This window comes from Phalacrocorax carbo, chromosome Z (genome assembly GCF_963921805.1).
Source record: "Phalacrocorax carbo chromosome Z, bPhaCar2.1, whole genome shotgun sequence".
Classification (NCBI taxonomy): domain Eukaryota; kingdom Metazoa; phylum Chordata; class Aves; order Suliformes; family Phalacrocoracidae; genus Phalacrocorax; species Phalacrocorax carbo.
The window spans coordinates 38185926-38208277 of record NC_087548.1 but is presented as its reverse complement, the minus strand read 5'-3'; the positions used below and the strand labels follow the sequence as shown (position 1 = coordinate 38208277).

General features: G+C 37.9%; 1 protein-coding gene across 2 annotated transcripts in view; it reads left to right on the top strand.

Annotated features, from left to right (window-relative positions):
* The window catches only part of LOC104048953 (proprotein convertase subtilisin/kexin type 5-like), a 198447-nt gene extending 182065 nt beyond the window's left edge, over positions 1-16382 (top strand). For both annotated transcript variants that reach the window (XM_064438917.1, XM_064438919.1), the window contains 8 exons: positions 4090-4233; positions 5679-5781; positions 6399-6592; positions 8049-8133; positions 10656-10753; positions 11294-11423; positions 12461-12576; positions 14235-16382. In XM_064438917.1, the coding sequence (XP_064294987.1) occupies positions 4090-4233; positions 5679-5781; positions 6399-6592; positions 8049-8133; positions 10656-10753; positions 11294-11423; positions 12461-12576; positions 14235-14350 (986 nt within the window). In that variant the 3' untranslated portion in view covers positions 14351-16382. The remainder of the gene's footprint in view (positions 1-4089; positions 4234-5678; positions 5782-6398; positions 6593-8048; positions 8134-10655; positions 10754-11293; positions 11424-12460; positions 12577-14234) is intronic.
* The last annotated feature ends 5970 nt before the right edge of the window (positions 16383-22352 follow it).

The window sequence follows — 22352 nt, the reverse complement described above, 5'->3', positions numbered from 1 at the left end:
AAAGGGGTATTCAATAAATGTATCAGAAAAGCAGCCACAGACTTCAAGCAGAACTGTTCAGGGATTCGGGAGGAGGTTTGGGGGTTTCTTTAATTTTCAGTGGTTTAGAATTTGAAAGACGGGGTATTAAGCAACAACTAATTAATTTTAACCAGATTAGTGAAAAGAGACTAAAATCAATGATTTTCAACTCCATCTTGCACTTGTTATTCCTGACACAGCCAGGAACATCTCTGGCTTGAAGGACAAGTTAGGGTAGCTCTTCACCTTTGTGTGTGCCAGGACCCATGGTTCATCCAATAGGCATGAAAGAGAGCCACAGTGTGACACATTTCAGCTGTTCCCCTCTTCTCTCTTCCCTGGCACACTCCCTGTACTAAAACCTGGAAAAGAGGTGTCATGGAGCCATTTTGCAAACTGTTCATCTGGGCTATTCTCCAGACATCTTCTACAGCCCTTTTCTGTTTCCAGCTCTACACTTTAAAACCTGTTCCTGCATGCTCGTGTTTTACCTATGTAGTTGTATAGGTCTTACTGATTTGATTTCATTACTTTATGTGTACTCTTTTCAGTGCTACAGTGGCTAATCTCATGGTTTGTTTTCTTTTGCTCCATGAGGATTAAAGTATAAAGAACCAATGCTGGAAGAAAAGGGGCAGTAAGGTCAGGAGATGTGGAGAAAGTAGACCTGCTGTGGAGTAAGCTGATATACTGAAGGAATCCTGCTGGAGAGCTTACTCTTAATTTTAACTGCAATGTGAAACAAATAGTGCTTGAGATTGGCTAGATTTTTACACACATTGGGATTTCACAAATGCAGTCTGGTTGTGAATTTGGATCCTGATTCATTGTATACTGTCTAGTAATATGTCCCTAGCTTTCTAGAGCTGTGGTTGCCCTCTGATGGAAGCACTCCAGTAACACTTCTTTCCAGAAGGATTTGAAAGTTCCTGCCATATATCAGTGGTGGATAAACCCAACTGTTTGGGTGTGTTGGGTTAGTCTCCACACTGAACACAACATGAAGTAAACAAAAGGTGCTTAAACACGATTTATGGTGCCTCTCTGGTTTATCACCATAGCCTGCAGTATATCACACTGATATCACCATCATGCCTGTTTCTGGTTTCTGTTGTGTGTGGGTGTTTGTTTAGCTATTGACAGGTCTTATAATTAAGAGCTGCAGTGTTCCTGTAATCAAATAGAGAACAAAGAGCCAACATGTCATCATATCCCTGCATTGGCAAGGTAAACCCACATCTGTTACCCGTAAAGAAATGCAGGGTCCAGTTCATAAAAGTAGTACATGTGATTTGTACATTTCATTCTGTAGAGTTTATGGAGATGGACATGTACTTGCTGTGAAACACTGTGATATACCCTTTCTCCTATACATACAATACCATACCTCTGTTGCATACTAGATACAAGCAGGGTAAAGGATTATTCTAGCCAAACTAAAGGATGGAATCAGCCAAAAATGGGGAAAGAAAGATTTTGGCTTAAATGTGCACACTTTGTTTATTCCTTATGAAAGTGTGTCGGTATGTGTATGTACTTAGTTACTGAAATATTTTCATTGTGCAAATTAACCTGCCTTGAGGCAGACTTCATTTATTTGCTGGCAAGTCACATGAATTTTTCCCCTCTCTATTTACTGAACCATTCTTAAAAGGTAACTAAACTCCTGAGAGACCCTGAATTATTCCCGTTGCTGCCCTTTTGCATTGGGTATACTTTCAAAGCACCAATCCTTCGTGCAGTAATGTTAGTACATGCCCTTCCATGGGCGTAAAGTCCAGACACTGTGCTTGAGGAGCATCTCTACCTGTTGTTATTGTTAATGAGTCCTTGCAAATACTTTTTTCTAGTATTCTGTATTTTTACCGGTGTTCAGGAAGAGGTATAAAATTCAATCCTTGGGAAGTTTAGTGATCTTTGGAGCATAAGGATGAAAAGATCTGAATAACTTAGCAAAACACACATTTTTGATTGCATCCAATATATTATGGTCCATATGCTGCAGGAGTGGGTTAAAACATGAAAAGGACAGAGACTATATGTGGAGAATCTGTAGCTTTGAAAATGCTGTAGAGATGATGGCACATCTTGTTAAAAAAGAGCTCCCTGTGTGACTCCTTTTCTAAAAAGTGCCTTCACTTTACAGAACACTGAGATAACTTGATCCCCAGATGTCTATACAGCAAGAGAATATGTGATTTGGGTCTTTTTAATCTAGTAGGGACTAAAGAGCTACATGGCTTTAAGCTAGTGGTAGAAAAGACAAACTGAAAATAAGGTGCATGCAATTTTACAGCCACGGTAATTAGCCAGCAGTTTAGCAGCAGGTTTGGTAGATTCTTCATCAGTTAATTTTTTAAATCATGGCTGAATGTCTCTTTAAAAAAAGTAATGCTTTGCTTTAGCTGTGAAAAGTTGGAAGCTACTGTGTGAAACCAGTCATGTGATGTAGTCTCTTGCCTGTAGTTTCTTCTCAAAAACTGAGTATAGAGCAGAGGAAGTTTCATACGAAGTGTAGAATTTTCTGTCCCAGAAAGATTAAATTGGGTTGTCAAAAGGCAGAAAGATTACAGAGATTCCCATTTAACCCCAGTATAAAACATTTAAAAGAACTGGGCTATCATCTGTCAGGCAGTAGTTTTGCTTATTGTTGCTTACTGCTTGAAGGATAAATGTAAAAGCAGAAAGATTGTCTGGTCATGTCAATGGAGAATAGCAGATGACATCATCTTGGTCATGTCAATGGAGGATACCAGATGACATTGAGAAAAATACAGAAAATCACTTGTAAGCATCAAAGTAATTTGCTTGCACAGGTTGAAAATGTCCAAGTGAACAATATGAAAGCTCGAATTATTGAGTATCATTAAAATGAAAGAAGAGGAAGATTGCTTGAATTTAATTTTACATGAAGTATACGAAGTGATTTCCTTGAGAAGAGACATACCTGGATTACAATTCTTTTTAAATAATAGTTCTAAAGGAAGAGTATTTTAACCACAGAACAGCCTCCAAAACAGGTTCTTTCAAATTCAGAAAATAAATGCTCCCTGCTCCTCTGCTTCCTTTCTCCTCTGATGAGAATTTGACATTTACAACTAGCTACTCCAATAGAGTAAAAAATATAATCAAGAGAATAGGATAAGACCACGCTTACGTTCCATCTTTTCAAGCACGGATGTGTTTTTTATGCCTCATTACTTTAGGCGTTACCTCAGGCCTGAGTCTTTTTGCTCTTTCATAGAATTAATTCACCAGGTAGTAGAGACAGGAAAGTGGGGACTGGAAGTTCACACTTTGTGTCCTGACAGCCTGAACTGATTACTTGATATACATTTATCTTTTTATTCTTCCACAAAAAAAAAACCTTGCAGGCAGGCAAACAATTTTTTCTTTCTTCATTCAAGTACTGAGAGAATAAAATGGTAATGATGAATGCAGAAAATGCAGTGCCAAATACAATGAAATCTGCCAAATAATTAGGGCAAATAAGTTTCGGGAGGGCACACTGGTGTTCTACCACAGAGATTTTGAAAGTTGTTTCCTGTTCATCAAGATGTGTCCTGTAAGCCAATGAAAAGTAGTCTTGAGTAATAAACAAAATTTACCACCTTCCTTAAGTCAGAATTCTGAATATAGCTAGTTAGCTAAGAGACCTTAAATAATAATTACTGGATAATTAATGTTCTGAGGGAAAGTGAAATCCAGAGCAGAAACTCCTTGTTGAGTACCATATACGTTTTCCAAATAACTGTATGGCCAAAGGTTTTGTTGTTTTTTTTTTATGTGGTGTATGTTTATGTTTATTTTTATGTGGTGTAAACTTTTACTAGACCTACAAGAGGTTGGAATGCAATGAAAATGCTGTGTAAAAATCTGGTTGAACTATGCTTTCTCAGTTCACAGTGAAGCAGCAATTATACTATCTATATTAAACTGAAGACACTTATTTGAAAAGTAACAGCTTCCATACCTACTCACAAAATCATGTTTACATGTGATATGATTTGTAAGACACAGAGAATAGAAATGGTTTCTAAAACTAGATTTTAAATACTTAAATTCTAGGCAAATTGAAAGAATGGTCCTTAGTACTGTATGGAACATCCATCCAGCCTTACTCACCCAGAAATGATTTTCCAAAAGTGGAAAGAGTGCGCTCTAGTCCAGTTGAAGACCCTACAGAAGATTATGGAACAGATGACTATTCAGGTGTGTAGATTCATTTACTCTGTGCATTTACTGAATGCATAATAGGTTGAAGGAGTGACATTAGACTCTGCATATGTAAAATGTTCAGTGAAGTGGATTCTTAATTTAGGATCAGAACTATTTGTTTCATAATTTGAAGTTGGATATTTGCATTTCATCCTTATGAGTTTGTAAGTATAAAGTTATATACTTTTAAGCTACACTTAACATACTATGAAAAATACACTTCTTTACATATAAGTACATAAACATATATATACATACATATGCACACAAATATATATGAAGAACATTATCTTCTACATCTGTGTTGTTTCTCACTGATCCCTGTAGAAGTTTTTCATTGGACTTTAGTAGAGTTATATTTTTTGGCACTGCAAAATAAGTCAAGTTGGCAGTTTCATGCATGTAATCTAACACTGGAAGCATAACATAGATGGTTAGGGCTGATGAATCTTAAGTATAGCTCCAGCAAGCAAACAGCAGAACAAAGTTTAATTTAGAAGTTTCTATTACAGTCTCCTGCCACAGCATGTCAGACCTACAGTCCCTATTTTAGATTGAGACCTGCTGAACTCCTCGTTTTGGTAGGTGATATCTCTGCTGTAAAGGTCACTAACTTCTTAAGTTTTTGTTTGAAGCAAACTCTACCTCAAGCTTACCTGAAGTTAGGAGAAATTTCAAGGTGGTTAGCAAACTCAGCACATTTGATTCATGAGAGAGCAGTGATCCTGAAAGTTGTAACTTCACCCACAGGCCTTGTTCACCACATAAAGGCAGGAGTTGATGATTTTCTCCTCCCATAGGAGGAAAGAGCTATTTGAAAACTGTAAAAATAGAATCATAGAATATTTCAAATTGGAAGGGACCCGTAAGGATCATTGAGTCCAACATTAATGTTAGTGAGATGGAAGCAAGTATTAGCCAAGGCTTTTGCAGCATATAGCAGCACAGAGGGAAGTGCATCTGGGCCCTGGTGGCTGTTTCAGCTGGGTTGTGTTAGCCACTTGGACCAATTGTTACCCAGTCGGTAACCAGAGTAGCCACTGATGATGTTGTTCATCATTTATGTTGACCTGCTTGTTAGAAGTGACTTTGCTAATAATGCCTTGCTATGAATTGCAGAAACCTTTGCATATTTCTGAATAAAATTCGGAATGATGTGTTACTCATTAGGAAAGCACCTTTTGGATCCAGAAATAGTTTCTTATTGATAGATTCTATAGAAGATGGCACACTTACTGAAATTTATAAATCACTATAAATACTGAAGCCAGGATTTGCAGGGTCTTCAGGTGCTAAAAAACTTTTCTTTTTAGTGGAGCAAAATTACTATTTGGAATTCATATCAAACAAGGAAACAGAGTAATTGCGTTCTGCATTAAAATATGTTTTAAATGAGAAGTTACAATCCTTTCCCCCACTGTATTCTGGTTTTATTACAGGTCCCTGCAATGCAGAATGCAGTAAAGTAGGGTGTGATGGGCCAGGACCAGATCATTGTACTGACTGTCTGCACTACTACTACAAATCTAAGAACAACACACGGTAAAACAAAGAGAAAAAATCTTTGCTTTACATAGATTTATTAGTGTATATCTTAACTTCCTTTCCTTTTCTCTTTGCTGCAGCCATAGAAAATTAATTTTCCACTGAACATGACAAATTTTCTTAGGAGTTGAAAAAAAATACTAGGTAATCAAAATTTTAAGTACAGCCTTCAAACATCCTTCTCTGATTATTTCCTCATCTCTTGATTACTTTTTCATAAGAGGATACATATTATATAACTGTGATAGCTACTACAACTTCTGTGATTGAGTTTGAAAAAGATAGGAAGAAATGTAGATGGCCAAAAATTATACTGTATGACTGTCTGACAAAGCATTTGCCAGTGAGGTAACATATGTTGTAGGGCAGTAAATGGAAGAGAAGAGGCAGCTTGATGCAATGCTTTGGAGGGTTATATCTTGAGGGTTGGGCTAGATGATCTTTGAAGGTCCCTTCCAACCCAACCATTCTGTGATTCTGTAATCTTAGTAAACATGTGATCACCAGGAAAGCAGCAATGCTGAGAAATATTTCTGCTTTGCAGTCATGGTCCAGGAATGTGGTGGCAGGTTATTTCATTAACAACTCTGCCTTCTCTTCCTTGCTGTCTGCAGGATCTGTGTTTCAACCTGCCCACCTGGTCACTACAATGCAGACAAGAAACGCTGTAAAAAATGCTCACCCAATTGTGAAACCTGTGTTGGAGGCCATACTGACCAGTGCATGACCTGTAAATTTGGCTACTACCTGAATGAAGTAACCAATAGCTGTATTACCAACTGCCCTGATGGATTTTACCTGGATAAGAGTTAGTATTTCTTGGGGTTTTTTTTATTGTGGGCCACAGAATTTGATCTGGGGAGGTTGCTGGAATATTTACAAGCAGGAAAAATGTATGTTGATGCATCTATCTCTTATCCTATTCCTCATATTAAATTCTTGCCCAGTGTGATAAAGAAGCTCCTCAAAAATCTTCCTTTATTTTAAAAACCATGCTTAGTGGCAGGGTGCCTTTTCTGATTGTGACTGAGAGCAACAGCAGCAGAATGAGGGCAGTTCAAGAGCAACTCAGCTGCAAGACAGAGAAAGTTATCATGACTCCAGGAAGGGACAGGCAGCACTCACATTCTAAACATGAGGCTATCCCCCGAATTCAGATATGGCACCAGATAAAATAGATGAAGAATCAACCATGGTCACTGAACTGGAGCTCTAAGAAAAATTGGCTTCTCAGATGTAAAACATGGTTGCAATCAATGTTACTGACAGACCTAAGTACCTGCAGTGATGTGATGACCCAAGAGCAGTAATTCTCTGCCTTGTGAGACAACTGCCTTCTGTTTCCTCCTGTGATTGCCAAGTAAACTGCCTGTGTTTAACTTCCAGCTGTGGCTAACAAAAATACTTGGACATATTAACATGTGCTTAAAACTGCAGTCACTTCAGTTATCTTTAGACACATCCTTAGAACATAAATATGTGCTTAGGAGCGTTGTTCATCCAGGTACCTAACCTTTTGCTTTCTGCATCATGAAGCTGTGTGTTCATTTCTGATGACTAGTAAAACAGGTACTATTTTAATTCTCCATTTTTCACTGTGTAAGAACTACAGTAAAGGGAATTCCTTTCCACCCTATTAAGATAGATGAAAATTTAGGATTAAATGGGAACACTGGGTTCTTCTTCTCAGAACGGTACATGGGAGTGCATCTCAAAAGACAGCAGGCCTGAAGAAGGAGATATCTCCTGAAGTAGGGAGCTCCTGAGATGAAAAGGCAGGTGTTAAAAGTAATTTATGTGTTGACTTTGTTAAGATCAGACCTGTCCATGCAGGTGTGTCTTTAAGCACAAAATCAGGTAAGACAGGACAGGCTGCTTGCATGGAAACTGTAAGATGGTAAATTGCAGGGCAGCCTCTGGAACACATGGCAATCATTACTGCACATCACTGCTGCATGAAAAGACAATTTAAGTCCATATTATAAATAGTTAATGTACATTTAAAATGTTTATGAAGATTTTTTTAACAACCTCAGAGCATATTTCTCTCAGGGTACACCCTTAACTTCAAATGTTTAGAAATAGATTAAACCATTTGATGTTTGATGGAAAAAGCTAATGAAAGGCAGAATTTATCTAGCTTGTGGCTTCTCTTCCTGATGTCAGGCTAGAAAGCAGTAAGTCATGTGACAATATATCCATATAGTTTTGTTAAACATAACTGACAAATGTTTTCTGGGCTGTTTTCTTTTCTTCCTTTGTAGATAAGATTGTTTGCCGAAAATGTAGTGAAAACTGTAAGACATGTGTTGATTTCCAAATCTGCACAGAATGCAAACACGGCCTAAGGTAAGGAAATTATGGATGTAACTAACCACAATACCTGGGGAGGCTTACAAGGCTGTGGATACACAATGAAGAACATCAGATACCTGTTTGAGTGGCCCTTATTTCATGTGTTCTGTTGCTGTTCAGTTTCTTTTTGTGCTACTATGTGCCAGTTTGGCTAACAATGGATTTTTAGAAGACCTTTCATTTCAGGTAAAATAAAAGCCACAGTCATGTGGAAAGCTGGCTTCTTCACGTTTTTGACCTACAGTGTGGCAGTCAAGGATTATTTTAGAGGCAGAGCTGATGAATCATATTAATCTTTCTGATTCATTCCTGTGATAGATAGAAACTATTTTTTTAGCTTTATTGTATTTATTCATGCATCGAGTCATTCACTTATCTCAAGCACCTCAGGCTCAGTTCTATGACAATATAGTGTGCACATATTTTAAACAGCTGTCAATATTTTTTTTCATAGGGGGACTTAATGATTCTTGAAACTAATAGGTAAAACCTACAAATCAGCAGTACGCATTTCAAGCTTCTTTATGAATGAATGACCTTTTGACTGAAGCAGCAAAGGTCAAAAAGCGTATAAAACTCATGACGGAATGTATGTTGGCTTTATGCCACAAAAAATATGAAGTCACTATTCCATATCTGTAGGGGTTCTTCTTGCAAAATATGAGTGTTCTGCAAATGTTTTAATGCTGAGCTTTTACTTTCCCTCAAAGTAGATTTTAATCTCTTAGTAAAAGCTGGAGTGTTCTGTGTTTCTAGGACATCAATAGCTGGATTTGTTTACGTTAGGTAAAGGAATTCTTATTTCTGTGTATTTATGTTACATCTAGATTTTCCAAGTGCCTGCACAATTTTTATTATGAATATATATTTCTAAAAGTGACCACTGGAAAAGGAAGTGTGATCTAATGGGAAGGAAAGCATGGGCTCAGATCAGAACATTGGTCTATTTACACTCTGTGAAATATGAGTATCTACTTTCCTTTTAAAATGTTATTAAATTTGCTGTCCATGTTAAGATTTTGGAGAATCTTAACAGACTCAGCATGACCTTCTGTGTATCTGCAAAATCAAATTAGTAAATTAGTAGTTCAGAAGGTCCTACAATGGGCAAATATGTCAGAAGCCCAAAGATTACATAAGATTTGTGACCATATAGGACACAGTTGTTATAGAAAAGTTATGCACACGTTTTTCTTTATTTCTCAGGAACTGAGTTTCCCTGTCCATTAGCACAAACAGCAGCTCATAGCATCACTGAAGAAAGTAGACAGGTCCATTCACTGTGAGAAAAGGAAAAATTTAAATATCAAAAAATCAAAAGACCCTAAACTTCATGTTTTCTCAGGAAATATTAGCAAACAGATTGATTTTTTGTAATGTTTTGAAAAAAACCATCTGTGTGCGTGTGACAGATAAATGAAGCCTTGTGGGACATGCATGTCATATTCCCCGGTTGTTCAAAACCTGCTGTGTATTTTTGGTGGAGTTACCAATGGGCAGGGCCCTGGGTGGGACTTGGGACACCTGGATTCCAGTTCTGATCCTGTTACTGGCCCACTAAATAAACTTAGACAAATTATTAGTTTTCCTGTCTGTAAAAACATGATAATGCTACCCGCCTTGTAAAGCACTTTGAGGTGCGTGGCTGAGGAAAAATAGTAAGAAGGCAGAGGTTGTTAGGTGTGTTGAACTGCTAATTTCATTTTTTTCTAAACTGGGACCATATACACTTTGAAAACTTCCAGTGATGCTGAGCACACCCAACTTCTGCTGGATCCAATCTGTAAAACAGAGTTAGCACTCACTCAGGGTCATAATCCCCAGAGCTGAAGAGCAATTTTAGAGAAAGAGTTAAATTGGATGAAAGCTGAGGTGCCATAGAAGAACTACTGTAGGCACCTTATAACATAAAGCATAGCTGCTTAGAGCAAAGCATGTAAATGTGACTCTATGCTAGTTCTTTTCCTCTGTTACTCTTTTGTGCTCTCTCTCAAAAGTGCCTCCAAAGTCACTCAGAACTAGCATTCAGTTAGGAGGTTTCAAAGAAATCTGCCTTTGCAGAAAGAGGTGGTGATTTCCTTCACTGTGAATCTATTCGTAGCCTGTAGTATCAGGAGATGCTGCTGGTCTTTCAAGAGAAGCATGAGATCTCGTTAACAAGTCCGTTAGCATTTTTTAATAATGTGGTGCTGACCCTGTGCCAAATTCCTTGTGGGTAATTGCATTTTGCATGCCTGAATTTTTACGACTCTTTGGCATTTTTCATTTTTTTCTGTCCCCTACCACTTGATAGTATTTACAATGAGGTTGTAAACAGCTTCTGTATTTACCATGGGCAAAACTGCATTTCATTCCCACTTGAAATGATTGCTGTCTCTAAATTTATAAAACATGACCAATGAAGGAAGCTGGTGAATCCTAATATATGAGTTGTTCTTTCATTAAAAGAAAACTACTGGTTTGTGCATGACCTTGTTGTTACCTGCCCAAACACTTTTTTTTCCTTTTTGTGATAGTTTGCATGGCACTAAATGTGCTATTCGCTGTGAAGAAGGAAAATACCATAATGGCAGAGAATGTGAACCATGTCACCGTTCTTGTGCAACATGTGCAGGTACCCCACTGACATTGATCTGCCTCATTTCCTTTCCTCTATATTTTTAGCTCTGATTTTATTCTACTGTATCACAGTTACAGTGTAACATGATCATTTACATGTAAAAACCTAATTCTCTTGATAGTTCTTTAATGTATTTTAAATACAGAAAACTTCTTTCAGCTAACATGAAAATCTAAGTTTTCTAACTGAAAGTGTGCATACACTCTTTTATCTTTTTTTCCCCCCTCTTAGAGCTCATTCTGATTTCCAGTAATACCCTCCATTTTCTTTCTGGGATGGAATCATGACTGACAGATTTTGTGTGAGCTTTAGAACTACCAACAGCCATTTCTTTCACAAAAAGATATACTGAAATTATGTAATGTTGTCTATTCTAACCATGTACCTTTATTGCTTGATAATACTCTTTGAAAGAAAGTGATGCAGGTAAAACATAGTCTTTAAAATTTTAAGATTTTGCTACAGTTAGAGGTGGTGTCTGTCAGGCAGTAAGTGGAACTAGCCAGTAATAGTGTATTTTCTCTCTGGTTTAAGGTGCTGGAGTAGATGCCTGTATAAACTGCACACAGGGTTATTTCATAGAAGATGGAAGATGTGTACAGTCCTGTACTAGTGGTTATTACCTTGATCACTCTACTGAAAGTGGATACAAAAGCTGCAAAAGGTATGATCAGTAGCTAATATGTAAGTCTGATATTTGGCAGTATATTAGCTATTACTATGTTAAAAAAATAATATGAAAACTTAAATCTCTGCTGACTTCAAAAAACAGGAAAAATATATTGCATGAAGGAAAATGGGGTTTTATTTTAATCTGATTTCTGTTAATTATATTCATTCAGGTCTTCTAAAAGAGGTGTTTCTTACACATATATGTGTGTCTTTCACTTTAAAAAAGCCCGTAGTGAGAACCTAAGTAGATATACATAGGAATGTAATATTTACAAATCTGGCAGAGGATCTGCATTTCATCAGTAGCAAACCAAATTAGTTGAACTAGGTTTTTTTAATTGCAAGTTAATTACTATTCATTAGCACCATTTCAGTTCTTCAGCTGCGTATTCACAAACATGGCACAGTACACTACCAGACTGCGGCCCAGAATAGCTCACCTGACTTAGGGTACAAATGGGTGGCTAAATCTTGGACAAGGCTGGGCTGTGCTGTACTGTGCAAGGAGGGGCATATTTTTTTTCTATTCCATTCTTTGTTAAGCAATTTGTTGCCCTTTGGAATAATTTATTATTGACTCACTTTTAGTTCAGGCCAGGACAGGAATCACCATGTGTTACAGTTTTCTACACAAAAAAGTAATCGATGCACAATGCAAATATGATGAACACAGAGGGTGATGAAAGGACTAGGCAGCAGGTCAGTCCTTTCCATCCTGTAGCTTTAGTTCATGCCTTGCTGGCTCATGGAGGCATGATCAGCTTGATACTTTGTTGATTACTTCTGCATAGTTCCAAAATACTAGAATAATGCAGCTGTTTAGTAAAAAAAGTGTAACTAGAAAGAGATTGGAGGAAAGAAGCAAGGAATGGGTTGCAGGGGGAGTTAACTCTTTTTTATTATTATTACTATTAGAGTAGCTGATACCTCTAGAAACAGCAAACAACCCCTTTGCAATACAGGATAGATCTCCTAGGAACTCTTGTATTTGGTGAGGCTACAAGACCAACTCCTGCCACTGTCTTTCAGATGTGATGCCAGCTGTTTGGATTGCAGTGGTCAAGGAGACAGAAACTGTACAAGCTGTCCAAGCGGCTATAACCTAGACACTGGTGTCTGTGTGGTGGGAACAGTTTGCAAGGATGGTGAGTGCAATTCTCTGAAAAGATCCATTTTACCACTGCCAGGTTCTTTTTTACGTGTGTTGGGTTGATTTGGTATTTTCTTTTGTTACGGTCTTGATATAAGGTCTACATTGCTTCTTAACTTTTTCAGGTTTATGAAAAGGAGAAAACTACATTTGCGCATATTAACAAGATTAGTCACATCCACTTTACCTGAACTTTCCTAAAATAGTTTTTCCCACTGCCAACAACCTACTTTTCCTTCCTTATCTGTCTTTCAAAACCTAATGCTTTCAGTAGATTTTTATATGAAGATCCTAATGTACTATCAATAGAATCACATTTATCTATTTTGCCACTTTGTGAAAATGCTGGTAAGTGAAAAGAATAAGTGCCTGTAATATTGCTTGGATAATGTGAAAGGGTAATGAGAACAAAAGAATTGTGAAATAGAGAGCACCCGATTTGTGGTGGAGACTGAACTTCGTCTGCATTCTCTCATTGTACTTTCCTAAAAATATTACTATGTGAATTACTTGTAGATACAGCCCAACAAGTGCAGAACAAAGCCCAGTGTTAAGCCACGTGGAGGATACCAGACATCAGATGTACAAAAAGCTAATAATGACTCTTGGGTCCAGCTCATTTCCATTGGGTTTAGTAAGAGTTTTACCAAAGACTTAAAAAAAAGAGAAAGAGTGCAGAGTTAAGTCTTGTTTCTGTGGACCTGTTGGAATTTAGGTCTTCAAACTTTGAAAAGTATCCTGTCCATTGTAAAGTTACATTACAGGTATTTGTAAACCAGTCTTCTGGTTTTGTAAACCATGAGACATCTCACATCAGCACCTTACAAGTGTCATTGTAATCTAGAGCAAGTCCAGAGCAGGTCAGATATAGATGGACAAATGAAGAGGAAGTATAATGCTAAGAGTTTTGAGTAACCATGATCTCAGTATGGTATTGCAGTTGAATTCTGCAATGCAAACTTTTGACATATTGGTTTGGTCTTTAATATGGTTGGATAAATCTATCCTCATTTGTACACATGCAACTTCAGTCAGATATGCATGCAGTTGCCCAAGACTGGGGAAACCCCATCTCAGTACTGTCTTCCCTATTCTTCCAAGTGCAGCTGCCATGAAAGGGCAACACATCAGTGTGTGGGCCTTCAGGCAATTGCAATGCATCGTGCTCAATCCCACCACACAGCACATGGTCTCAACAGTCTACAGTAGCCAAGGAAAGTCCAGAAGAGGGGAGTTTTCTTCTGTTAATTTACAAAGCATAGAGGCTCTCATTTCATTGCCTGACAATCAAGCACTGGTTACTAGTCTAACTCTATAGGATTTACATTTCTATGGAGAATGTTTTATTCTTTTGATTCATAAAAATTGAGAGCAAATTCCTTTGCTGTAAATATCACTGTTTTCTAATTATTCTTTTTCTACTCTTTTTTCCTTTTCACATTCCCTGTTGGACCACACAATATCTCTTCCTAAAAAAAATGCTGTTGACGGAAATTCCTTTCGATGGACCAAATTTTCTACTTACTACCTGCTCCTGAATGGTCTCTTCAACCAAATCTGCCTATCTGACCAATTAAACCTTCCTCCATTGTATCCATCATGCTCTCCAAACCTTCAACCTCCCCTCCTTCTCTTGCTGCTGCCCTCTGGAAGCCACGGAAGAGTCCTGGGCCGAAGGAGGATTCTGTATGCTGGTGAAAAAGAACAATCTCTGCCAGCGGAAAGTGCTTCAGCAATTGTGTTGCAGAACATGTACGTACAAGGGATGAACTGACACCTCCCAGCGTCCTCCTGCTCCTGTAGACTTATAGATTAATCCGTATTATTGAAAAAGGAAAAAAAGAAAAAAAAAGAAAAAAGAAAGCCACCCATCTCTCTCCCCCCCTCTTTGTCTGGGGAGATGGTGAACTATTTGTTGGAACTTAAATGGAAAAACTACAACACGCCTACCTTTCATAACTGGGTGTCTAGAGCTGAGCATCCAGGATCACAGCGTCAGTATTGTGTGACCAAAGCATTTGATGCCAAAATTAATGTTTAACTCATTATTTGATTTCCTGTCAACCTTAGGATTATTCCTGGTTTTTAAAGGTCCTTTTTCTTCCCTTTTTTCCTGCTTTTTTCCCCTTCAAGATGTTTAAAGAATAAAACACAAGTTTACATGGATTAAAACTAAACAATACAAAAATGTTTGCATTAGTCTTTTTTTGTGCTATGTATATCAACAGGGAGAACTTGAGTTCCTGAGGGGATCAGAAACATCATTAGCTGCAGGACTAAGTTCTGCCCCTTTTGTAACAGTATTTAAAAAAGAAGAGTTAACATTTCTGCACACATTTCTTTCTTACTTCCTCTACAATGTGCTGGTTTTTTGTATCACACGCAGTATGTATATATGTTTGTCCAAAATGTGGTTTGGTCATATAGATTTCATTTTTAGACAGCTAGCTTATTAACAGATATGCTAGGATTTTTATTTTATTTTTTTAAATTGTCAAAGCTATTTCAAATAAACTTTAAAAAACATTGTTCCTGTAGTGAACAAGTTCAAAAGATACTACTTCTCTTTGTTTGTGTAAGCGAGAATAATGTATACGCTTGGAAGTCAGAAAACATTGCTAACGTGTAAGAAGTATTCATAAATTATTGTTGTATTGTAATGTTCACAAAAAAAAGGGGATATTATCATACAGATATGTGGAACTATTTCATAGTACCCATATATAAATGTCAGTGTGTCTATATGCAACAGGATGTGTTTACAGGACTGGATTTATAATTATGCCAAATACAACTCCAGAATAATTACATATAGGGCAATAAATCAATGGTTCTCTTTGTGTAACAATTGTGTCATGGTGGGCCTGAATCTTCTTTTAACTGCTCACAATAGAAATTTCAGCAGGAATTGTCCTGCTGAGGCCAATGGAGTTACCTCACTGTAAAACCATCCTGGGTGGTGAGAGAAGCAGTCCCTGCCTTTCTCTCTTTACCCAGGCACACAGCTGCCAGTACAAATTTCCATTTAATATATCTTCATCAGTTTCACTTATCATACTGTTCAAAAGATGGTCTTTTAGCAGAAAACAGAAAATAGAACTTTGAAGATACTGTTTTCAGGGGATAATACTTAAATTGTACAAAGTGTCTTTCTTAGTTATCTTTCCAGGAAACACAAATAGAAAATGGATTGCAGGTGTTTAAATGTGTAAATGTTAGAAAATAAAGAGGATCAAAAATTGTTGTGGAAGGCTACAGATGAATGGATACAAACCTGTAGAGGTAATGTGCCACATTTAGCAGGGACCAGATAAAATATTACAACATGATTCGCTATGGCAGGGGGCCGGTCAAGCTCCTTTGGTGCCAATTATAAACATTCAATTTTAACAGAATTCCATTTGTGCTAGTTTAACTAGTAGTCTGTTACTGCCTCATTTCTCAGTATAACATGTTTAATTAGAACATAATGCTTTCAAAGTTTAAGTTAATATTATATATTATATATAAATATATATTCATAATTGAGATTTAATTATGTAATGGATTGTAAAGAATTTGTTTGGGTACTTACAAATGTCTCTAACATTATTATAGAGAAGAAATTAATATCTTTGTTTTCTTTAAAAAAACTGACACATTGTTATATCCAAATTCATTTTTACTGAAAAAATACTGTACATGTGTAAAATGTTCAGTTGTTATTTGTAAAATGGGGTAGTTCTGTTGTAATTGATATTGGCCAAAATCAATGTTATTCCATACTTTATTTTTTCTATTAAATTAACCTAAATTCCTGTTGTTCTGGTCTGGAAAAAACATGTTGACAGTCTGTATGTGAAATTTCTTTGTGGAAGGGCACAGGTGTCTTCATGGTATGGAGCACTTACACGGAAGTAATTGAAACAAATTGGGAGGGTAAGGGTGTTTAACTTCATTGCAGAATTTTTTTTAAGTGATGCAATTTATGATTGCACGAGTGTCTGATTTCTGTGGGGGACACCTTCTGTGTAGTAGCAGTACAGCTATGTCTGCACCCTAGTGGGTAACAACATTGGCTTCTTCTGGCCAAAAGTTTATAAGTCTAATCTCTGTCATACTTAGGATAAAAAGTGAAATGCATAACTACTCAGACAGTTTAGGAGGAAGGTTTCATCTTTGCAGTCATATGTAGCCATTTGCACAGTGAGATATTGATGTCTGTTTACATGCCAATACTCACATCCAGTACACTTCACATCACAACCCCAGGCTGCCACTTGAGAACAGCAGGCTGTGTTCTTGCCAGTAGATCAAAAGGGCTTTATGTAGACTCATCTGTGACCCCTGCAGGGTGAGATCCTCCATTGGCATTAGCTGATGCCCACTTAGTCCTACAACCTGAGTGGAGCCTAAAGGGGCAACTTATCCAAGAAGTCATAAGTTCAGATGGTGTTTTAAGTATATTCACTGACTCCAGGTAAAGAATTTCCTGAAAAAAAACTTTTCAGCCTTAAACATCTCATTGCCGCCAACTCATTTTGAAACAAACTTGGTGTCTAAATGGGAGTTAGGCCACCATTCTCACAGTTTCCTTGTCAGTCCTGGGAGCAAGTGTGTGTGGGATGGCACATCCTTAGTAGTTTGGTAAGGCCACACCTAGAAAACAGTTTGGCCAGTGTCCTTACAGCAATACTGTATGAAGGCGTGCTTCTTTCAGCTCCCACCCCACCTTCATCTTTCAACTTGCATGAGAAATTCAATCAATCATGGCGTATTTTGTTGTCAAGATGTCATCTTCTTTGGGTAGGAAATGTACAAAGAGTGATAACAAAATTTGTTATATCTCCGGCGCTCCGGCTACAGAAGTCTGCTCTAGAGGGTGTATCTGTAAATGTTGAACTATGAAGTCTCACAGATAAGTAAGCATAGAACTGAGTTTTAGGCTGAAAGCCAGTACTTTCTGGTCTCAGCTCAGACTCTTTGAACATTTTTTGTGATGCCTTAATAGCAGTGGCCAGATGCAAGCAGAATTCATAAGCAGCACTATAGCTACTCCATGTACAAGACAATTGCTGCAGCAACACGATTGCATTTGAAGGAAGCTAGTTTGTTCCCAGCTGCAGAGTTTGATTGATCAATCCAGCGTTTGATCGATCCTCCCACTCTGGTTCAATGTGGTTCTGGTAGTTTGGAGTGCTCAGTATTTGACAATGTGTTGTTGGCATGCAGAACAGATATAGACCATTTAGGAAGGTCAGAAGCTGCTAAGCATGAACAATATGATACTTTCCTCCATGTCTGACAAGACTGCGGATGGCATCAATCCAAATCTGTTCATTGTTTTCTGCCTTATTTATACCACAAGTCAAAAAGCAATGACAAATGGAAGATTCTCTTCTAGATAAGATGTATCACTTTCATGGTAAAGTATTTGCCAGTTTGTGTCTGTTTAAACTTCTTACACAATCCCTGATTTAAATGCAAACCGGACACCCAGCTAGACTTCTTCTCTACTAAAAGTCTCAAAGACAATGACAGCTTTAGTCCAAAAAAGAAATAATTTTATACATGTGCTAACACTATCTTTAACCAGAAAAAAGTTTAGCATGCCACAGGCACGCAGAACATCCTGCAGAAGCCTGTTGTGTGAAGGCTTCATTTTATAGTAAAAGTGTTGCTTTTCTGCAATGGGGTTTTAGTCTTACTCTCTTTCTAGCTGCAGGTCTCCACCTCAGCCACACACCACTGTTGTGGGATCAGCAAATCAGATACCTGCTGGGATATGCTCGTGGAAACATTATGCTTCTAAGCAGAAGCTGTTATGGCTCTTAGAACCTGCCTATCCACACAACAATCTCCACGGGCACATCCTGCCTTTTTTGGAGAAGACTTTACAAACTCCCCATCGTGGAGAATTCTGTTTTCTAATAAAGTTTTCCCTATGAGACGTTACAGATTACCCCAATCTCTATTGGTATTGCACCTTTCCAATACCCTGTGAAATTCTGAGCAACCCCTGCTGTTGCATATATTGTGTAATAGCAGGGTGGCTATTTGATCCACATTGTCAGGTAACGATAAGATGTATAACAGTATGAGCCTTGAAGATGAGTAAACGTATATACAGAGATACTGGAGGTGACTACAGCAATTTTACCCATCATTAGATACAGCTTGCAATTGGTGATGACCAAGTTAAGGCTCTTAACAGCCACATCTCAACCAGAGAGCATTATCTGTATAAGTGGCCACTTTAAGTAACTATCTATCTGCTACTTTTTAATGAAATTATTTAATGAATGATTGGAAGAAGGCCTATTATAAATTCAAGATTTCTGTAAAGACATTTAAATAACTGCTTGTATGAGTCAAAGCATTCAATTTGCAGTGCAACTCGCAGAACAATAACTGTCTGTGATCCATTAACATGCCTTATATTTATTCTGGATATACCATTGTCATGTCATTAGTACAGAATGAATCAAGAAAAGTTCTGCCATTAGATATTTGTGAAAAATATTTTAAGAAAGCATTAAAAAGTTTTACATCATACAAAGAAAAATCTTAGTCACGTTTTCATCAAAAAGGAACAGATACCAGTAACAACTTGCATGAACTTCTTCAGAATATGCAGTTTCAATATATGACAAAACTTGTTAGATGATGTGGGTTTTTTATGAAAATTTTTTTAGTGAGGGGAAAACTGAATTCTGTTTGACATAATTTTTATTTGCCTGTCTTAAATTATCTTGGGAGAGTTCAATTTTCTATGAAATTGGTTATCTGGTTATTTGCTACCAACTGTCAGGAGACTGTATTGGGACTTAAATCCCCCTCATTAGCAAGGACTAAAGAATTGTGATGACACAGTGTCCTTGGGAACAAACTAAGGTTCTGAACCTCAGGATTGCTTCCAACCAGTGGAAGTGCCACCAACACCTGCATTTCCACCATTGGTCCCACACAAATGAACAAAGAGAATGTAGATCTGTTGAAGTTCTGGGACATTTCTGTGAAGTCTCAAAGCACAGTAATATTGTGCTCACAAGGAAAACTATTTTGAAATCCTCAGGATAAAGCCTGAGACATTGCAGTGATGTTCACCTGCTGTGCAAGGGTGGCTGGCACCACCACAAAATTATGTTTTAATAGCCACACTATGGTTGAAATGATCCTGGAAGAACTTTCCTTCTGGAATACAAAGCAATGTCTATTGCATAAAAACTAAGCCAATTTTCACTCCTAGCATGGTAAATGTAGTCAAAGGAAAGCATATTATGGTGAGAAGGCTCTAGGCATTTAAAAAAACAACTCCAATAAGCAACAAATGAAGCCTCCGAGTGCCACACCAAAGGATAGTTTTTGGTATGTCTCTTTTTCACAGCTCATCATTTGCTGCCAAAGATGGGCAAGGCACAGTTTTAAAAAATGCCCCTTGTACCATCATTTATGTATCAGTGTTTCTCTGTGTTCAACAGATGGATTTGTTGAAGGTCTGGGAAAACATATCCCATCACAAAACACAGTAGACATCTTTGCTTCACAGTGTTATGCAATGAGCTGATTAAGTACACACATTTTTCTAGTCAGCCTTGGGGAAAAGCTAGAGCATTGACAGTAGGTGAATATTTAACCAAGGAGAATTAATGCCTCCATCATGAAAACTCAAAAATAGCACTGAATGTTCACTGGATGGTCAGAACTGTGATTTAGTTACAATTCAGATAATAGTGCATATCTTTTCCATTTACAATTGTCCTTGGCCTGCCCACTGCCGTGCTTCTGAAGGCTGCAGGTCTTCAAGATGTGCATTCAAAGGGAAGCCTAGCACCTAGTTGTCAGTCTCCATGGATCACATTGCTGTCAGTCATGATGCTTGTGGTCATGCTAACATGCCATTCTGTGCAATGTCACTGGATCAAAAGATAGAAATAACTCAAATATTCATTCCCAAATAATGTAGCCCATTGTCTTACTCCAAGAGCAAGACCATATTGAACTGATGTTGTGTACATGCTGCTCTTGTTGAGTCTGCCTCTTGCACAACCTCCCAAGCCTGAACGGCGTATTCAAAGAGCTCCCATAGCCAAACATGCCACGAAGCCTCTCTCCAGCTATAACTAAATTAGAAAGTCTGTATCATTTACTCATTTCCGCACCCTCAGCAAGGAATCAGTAAAAGTAACATTCTGGACTTTGATTTCCAGGGTGATTATCAAAAGTGGTTACCTTGGCTATTCCTGAAATGCATATAGTGGAGCTGAGGAACTGGGGGAGATTTTAAGCAAGGGGAGATCACCAATGTAAGAGTATTGATTTGGCTGAAGAGTTATAGATCTGAATAAAATTTACTCCTTTATACTTATTAAAAGACTTGATTTGATCTGCTCCTTATTACCAAGGAGATAAGCTTGTATCTTTTTGGCAGCGTTCTTTCAGGCAACTCTGCCAATTAAACAGAAAATGTGTTTGATTAGCAGTACAAATCTATGTTAGTATATCTTGTTGGGGCAATACTTTGCCTGCTGAAATCTGCCCAGTTATCAGCAGATCTGTGTTCACATCGTCAAAGTCAGAGACCTCCACTACAAACACTCTGTGTAGGGGGCCTCTGTTTAAGGAGCATGACCACCACTGAAACACTGCCTTGAGACATCCAGCTGTTCCCATCCCAGGTTTATGTTTAGCTAATTCACACTGCAGAAATCCTGTGGACAGGGAAGGCTCTACGTACAGAAATTACTTACTCCTTGCTGTATAACATAGGAGAGAGATGCCAGGCTACTATGGTTGCCTTTGGACTATGATGTGTGTTTTCCTCCAGCATTGAAAGATCCTATCTATATTTAATGTACTCTAGGTGCAAATAACACCAGCTTTACTCAATGTATGCAGTCAGCTGTCTTTGGCATATTTCACAGGAAAATACCTGGATTTCCAAGCAGTACTATAAGTACAATGAGAAAGTTTTCTGTGAGATTCAGGTGTCTCCATTCCACTGCCCTTTAGGAAATTCCCAGCTACTGAGCTTCACAAAAAATAGGAAGTGTGACAAGATCAGAGAGATATTTCTAGCTGCGAAGCTCCTAAAATGAAGAGGATAAACAGATTTTTTTCCAGTCTTTGTTGAAATTTTTGATAGCGCCACAGTATCTTCCCCTCCTTCAGGAAGTGAGAAAGGTTCAGAACAAAGCATTAGCAATACAGAACGGGATTGCTCTGTTGTCCTTCCCACTTTCTCATGGGGCTGTCAAATTTCAGGTTCCAAGTGCATAGTAGAAAACTTTGTCCAGGCCCTAACCTTTTTACTTACACAGGCAAGGGAGAAACCCTGACCCCAGTCAGCTTTTACTTGCAGGCATCAACAATATTAGCACAAATGGAAGTTTAAATCTGATTTTTAAAATGCTAAAAACCGTTGCTCTGGAGTCTATGCCTGCTTAGTACCCCTGAGGACTCTGGCTTTTCAGTGGGTGTCAAAAAAACATTGTAAAAATACTACACAGAAATGAGGGAAGAAACACACAGGATAAAGAGTGGGGAAAATCTTATTTGTCACCAAAAAAGGCAGCTTTGGCTAATTTTTTTTCTGCAGGGGAAAGAATAGAGGGCTGTGTAAGATAGGGTGGTTGATAAAGGCAGTTGCCTCTTTCCTGCCTGTCATGATTAAAGCTAACCTGAGGTTCTGTGTAATCTCATCTAATCCTGCAACAAAAGGACCATCCATCCTAAAATCATTATATTACACTCAGCTCCACACACCGTTGTTCAGCCCTTTTCAAGGTTCAG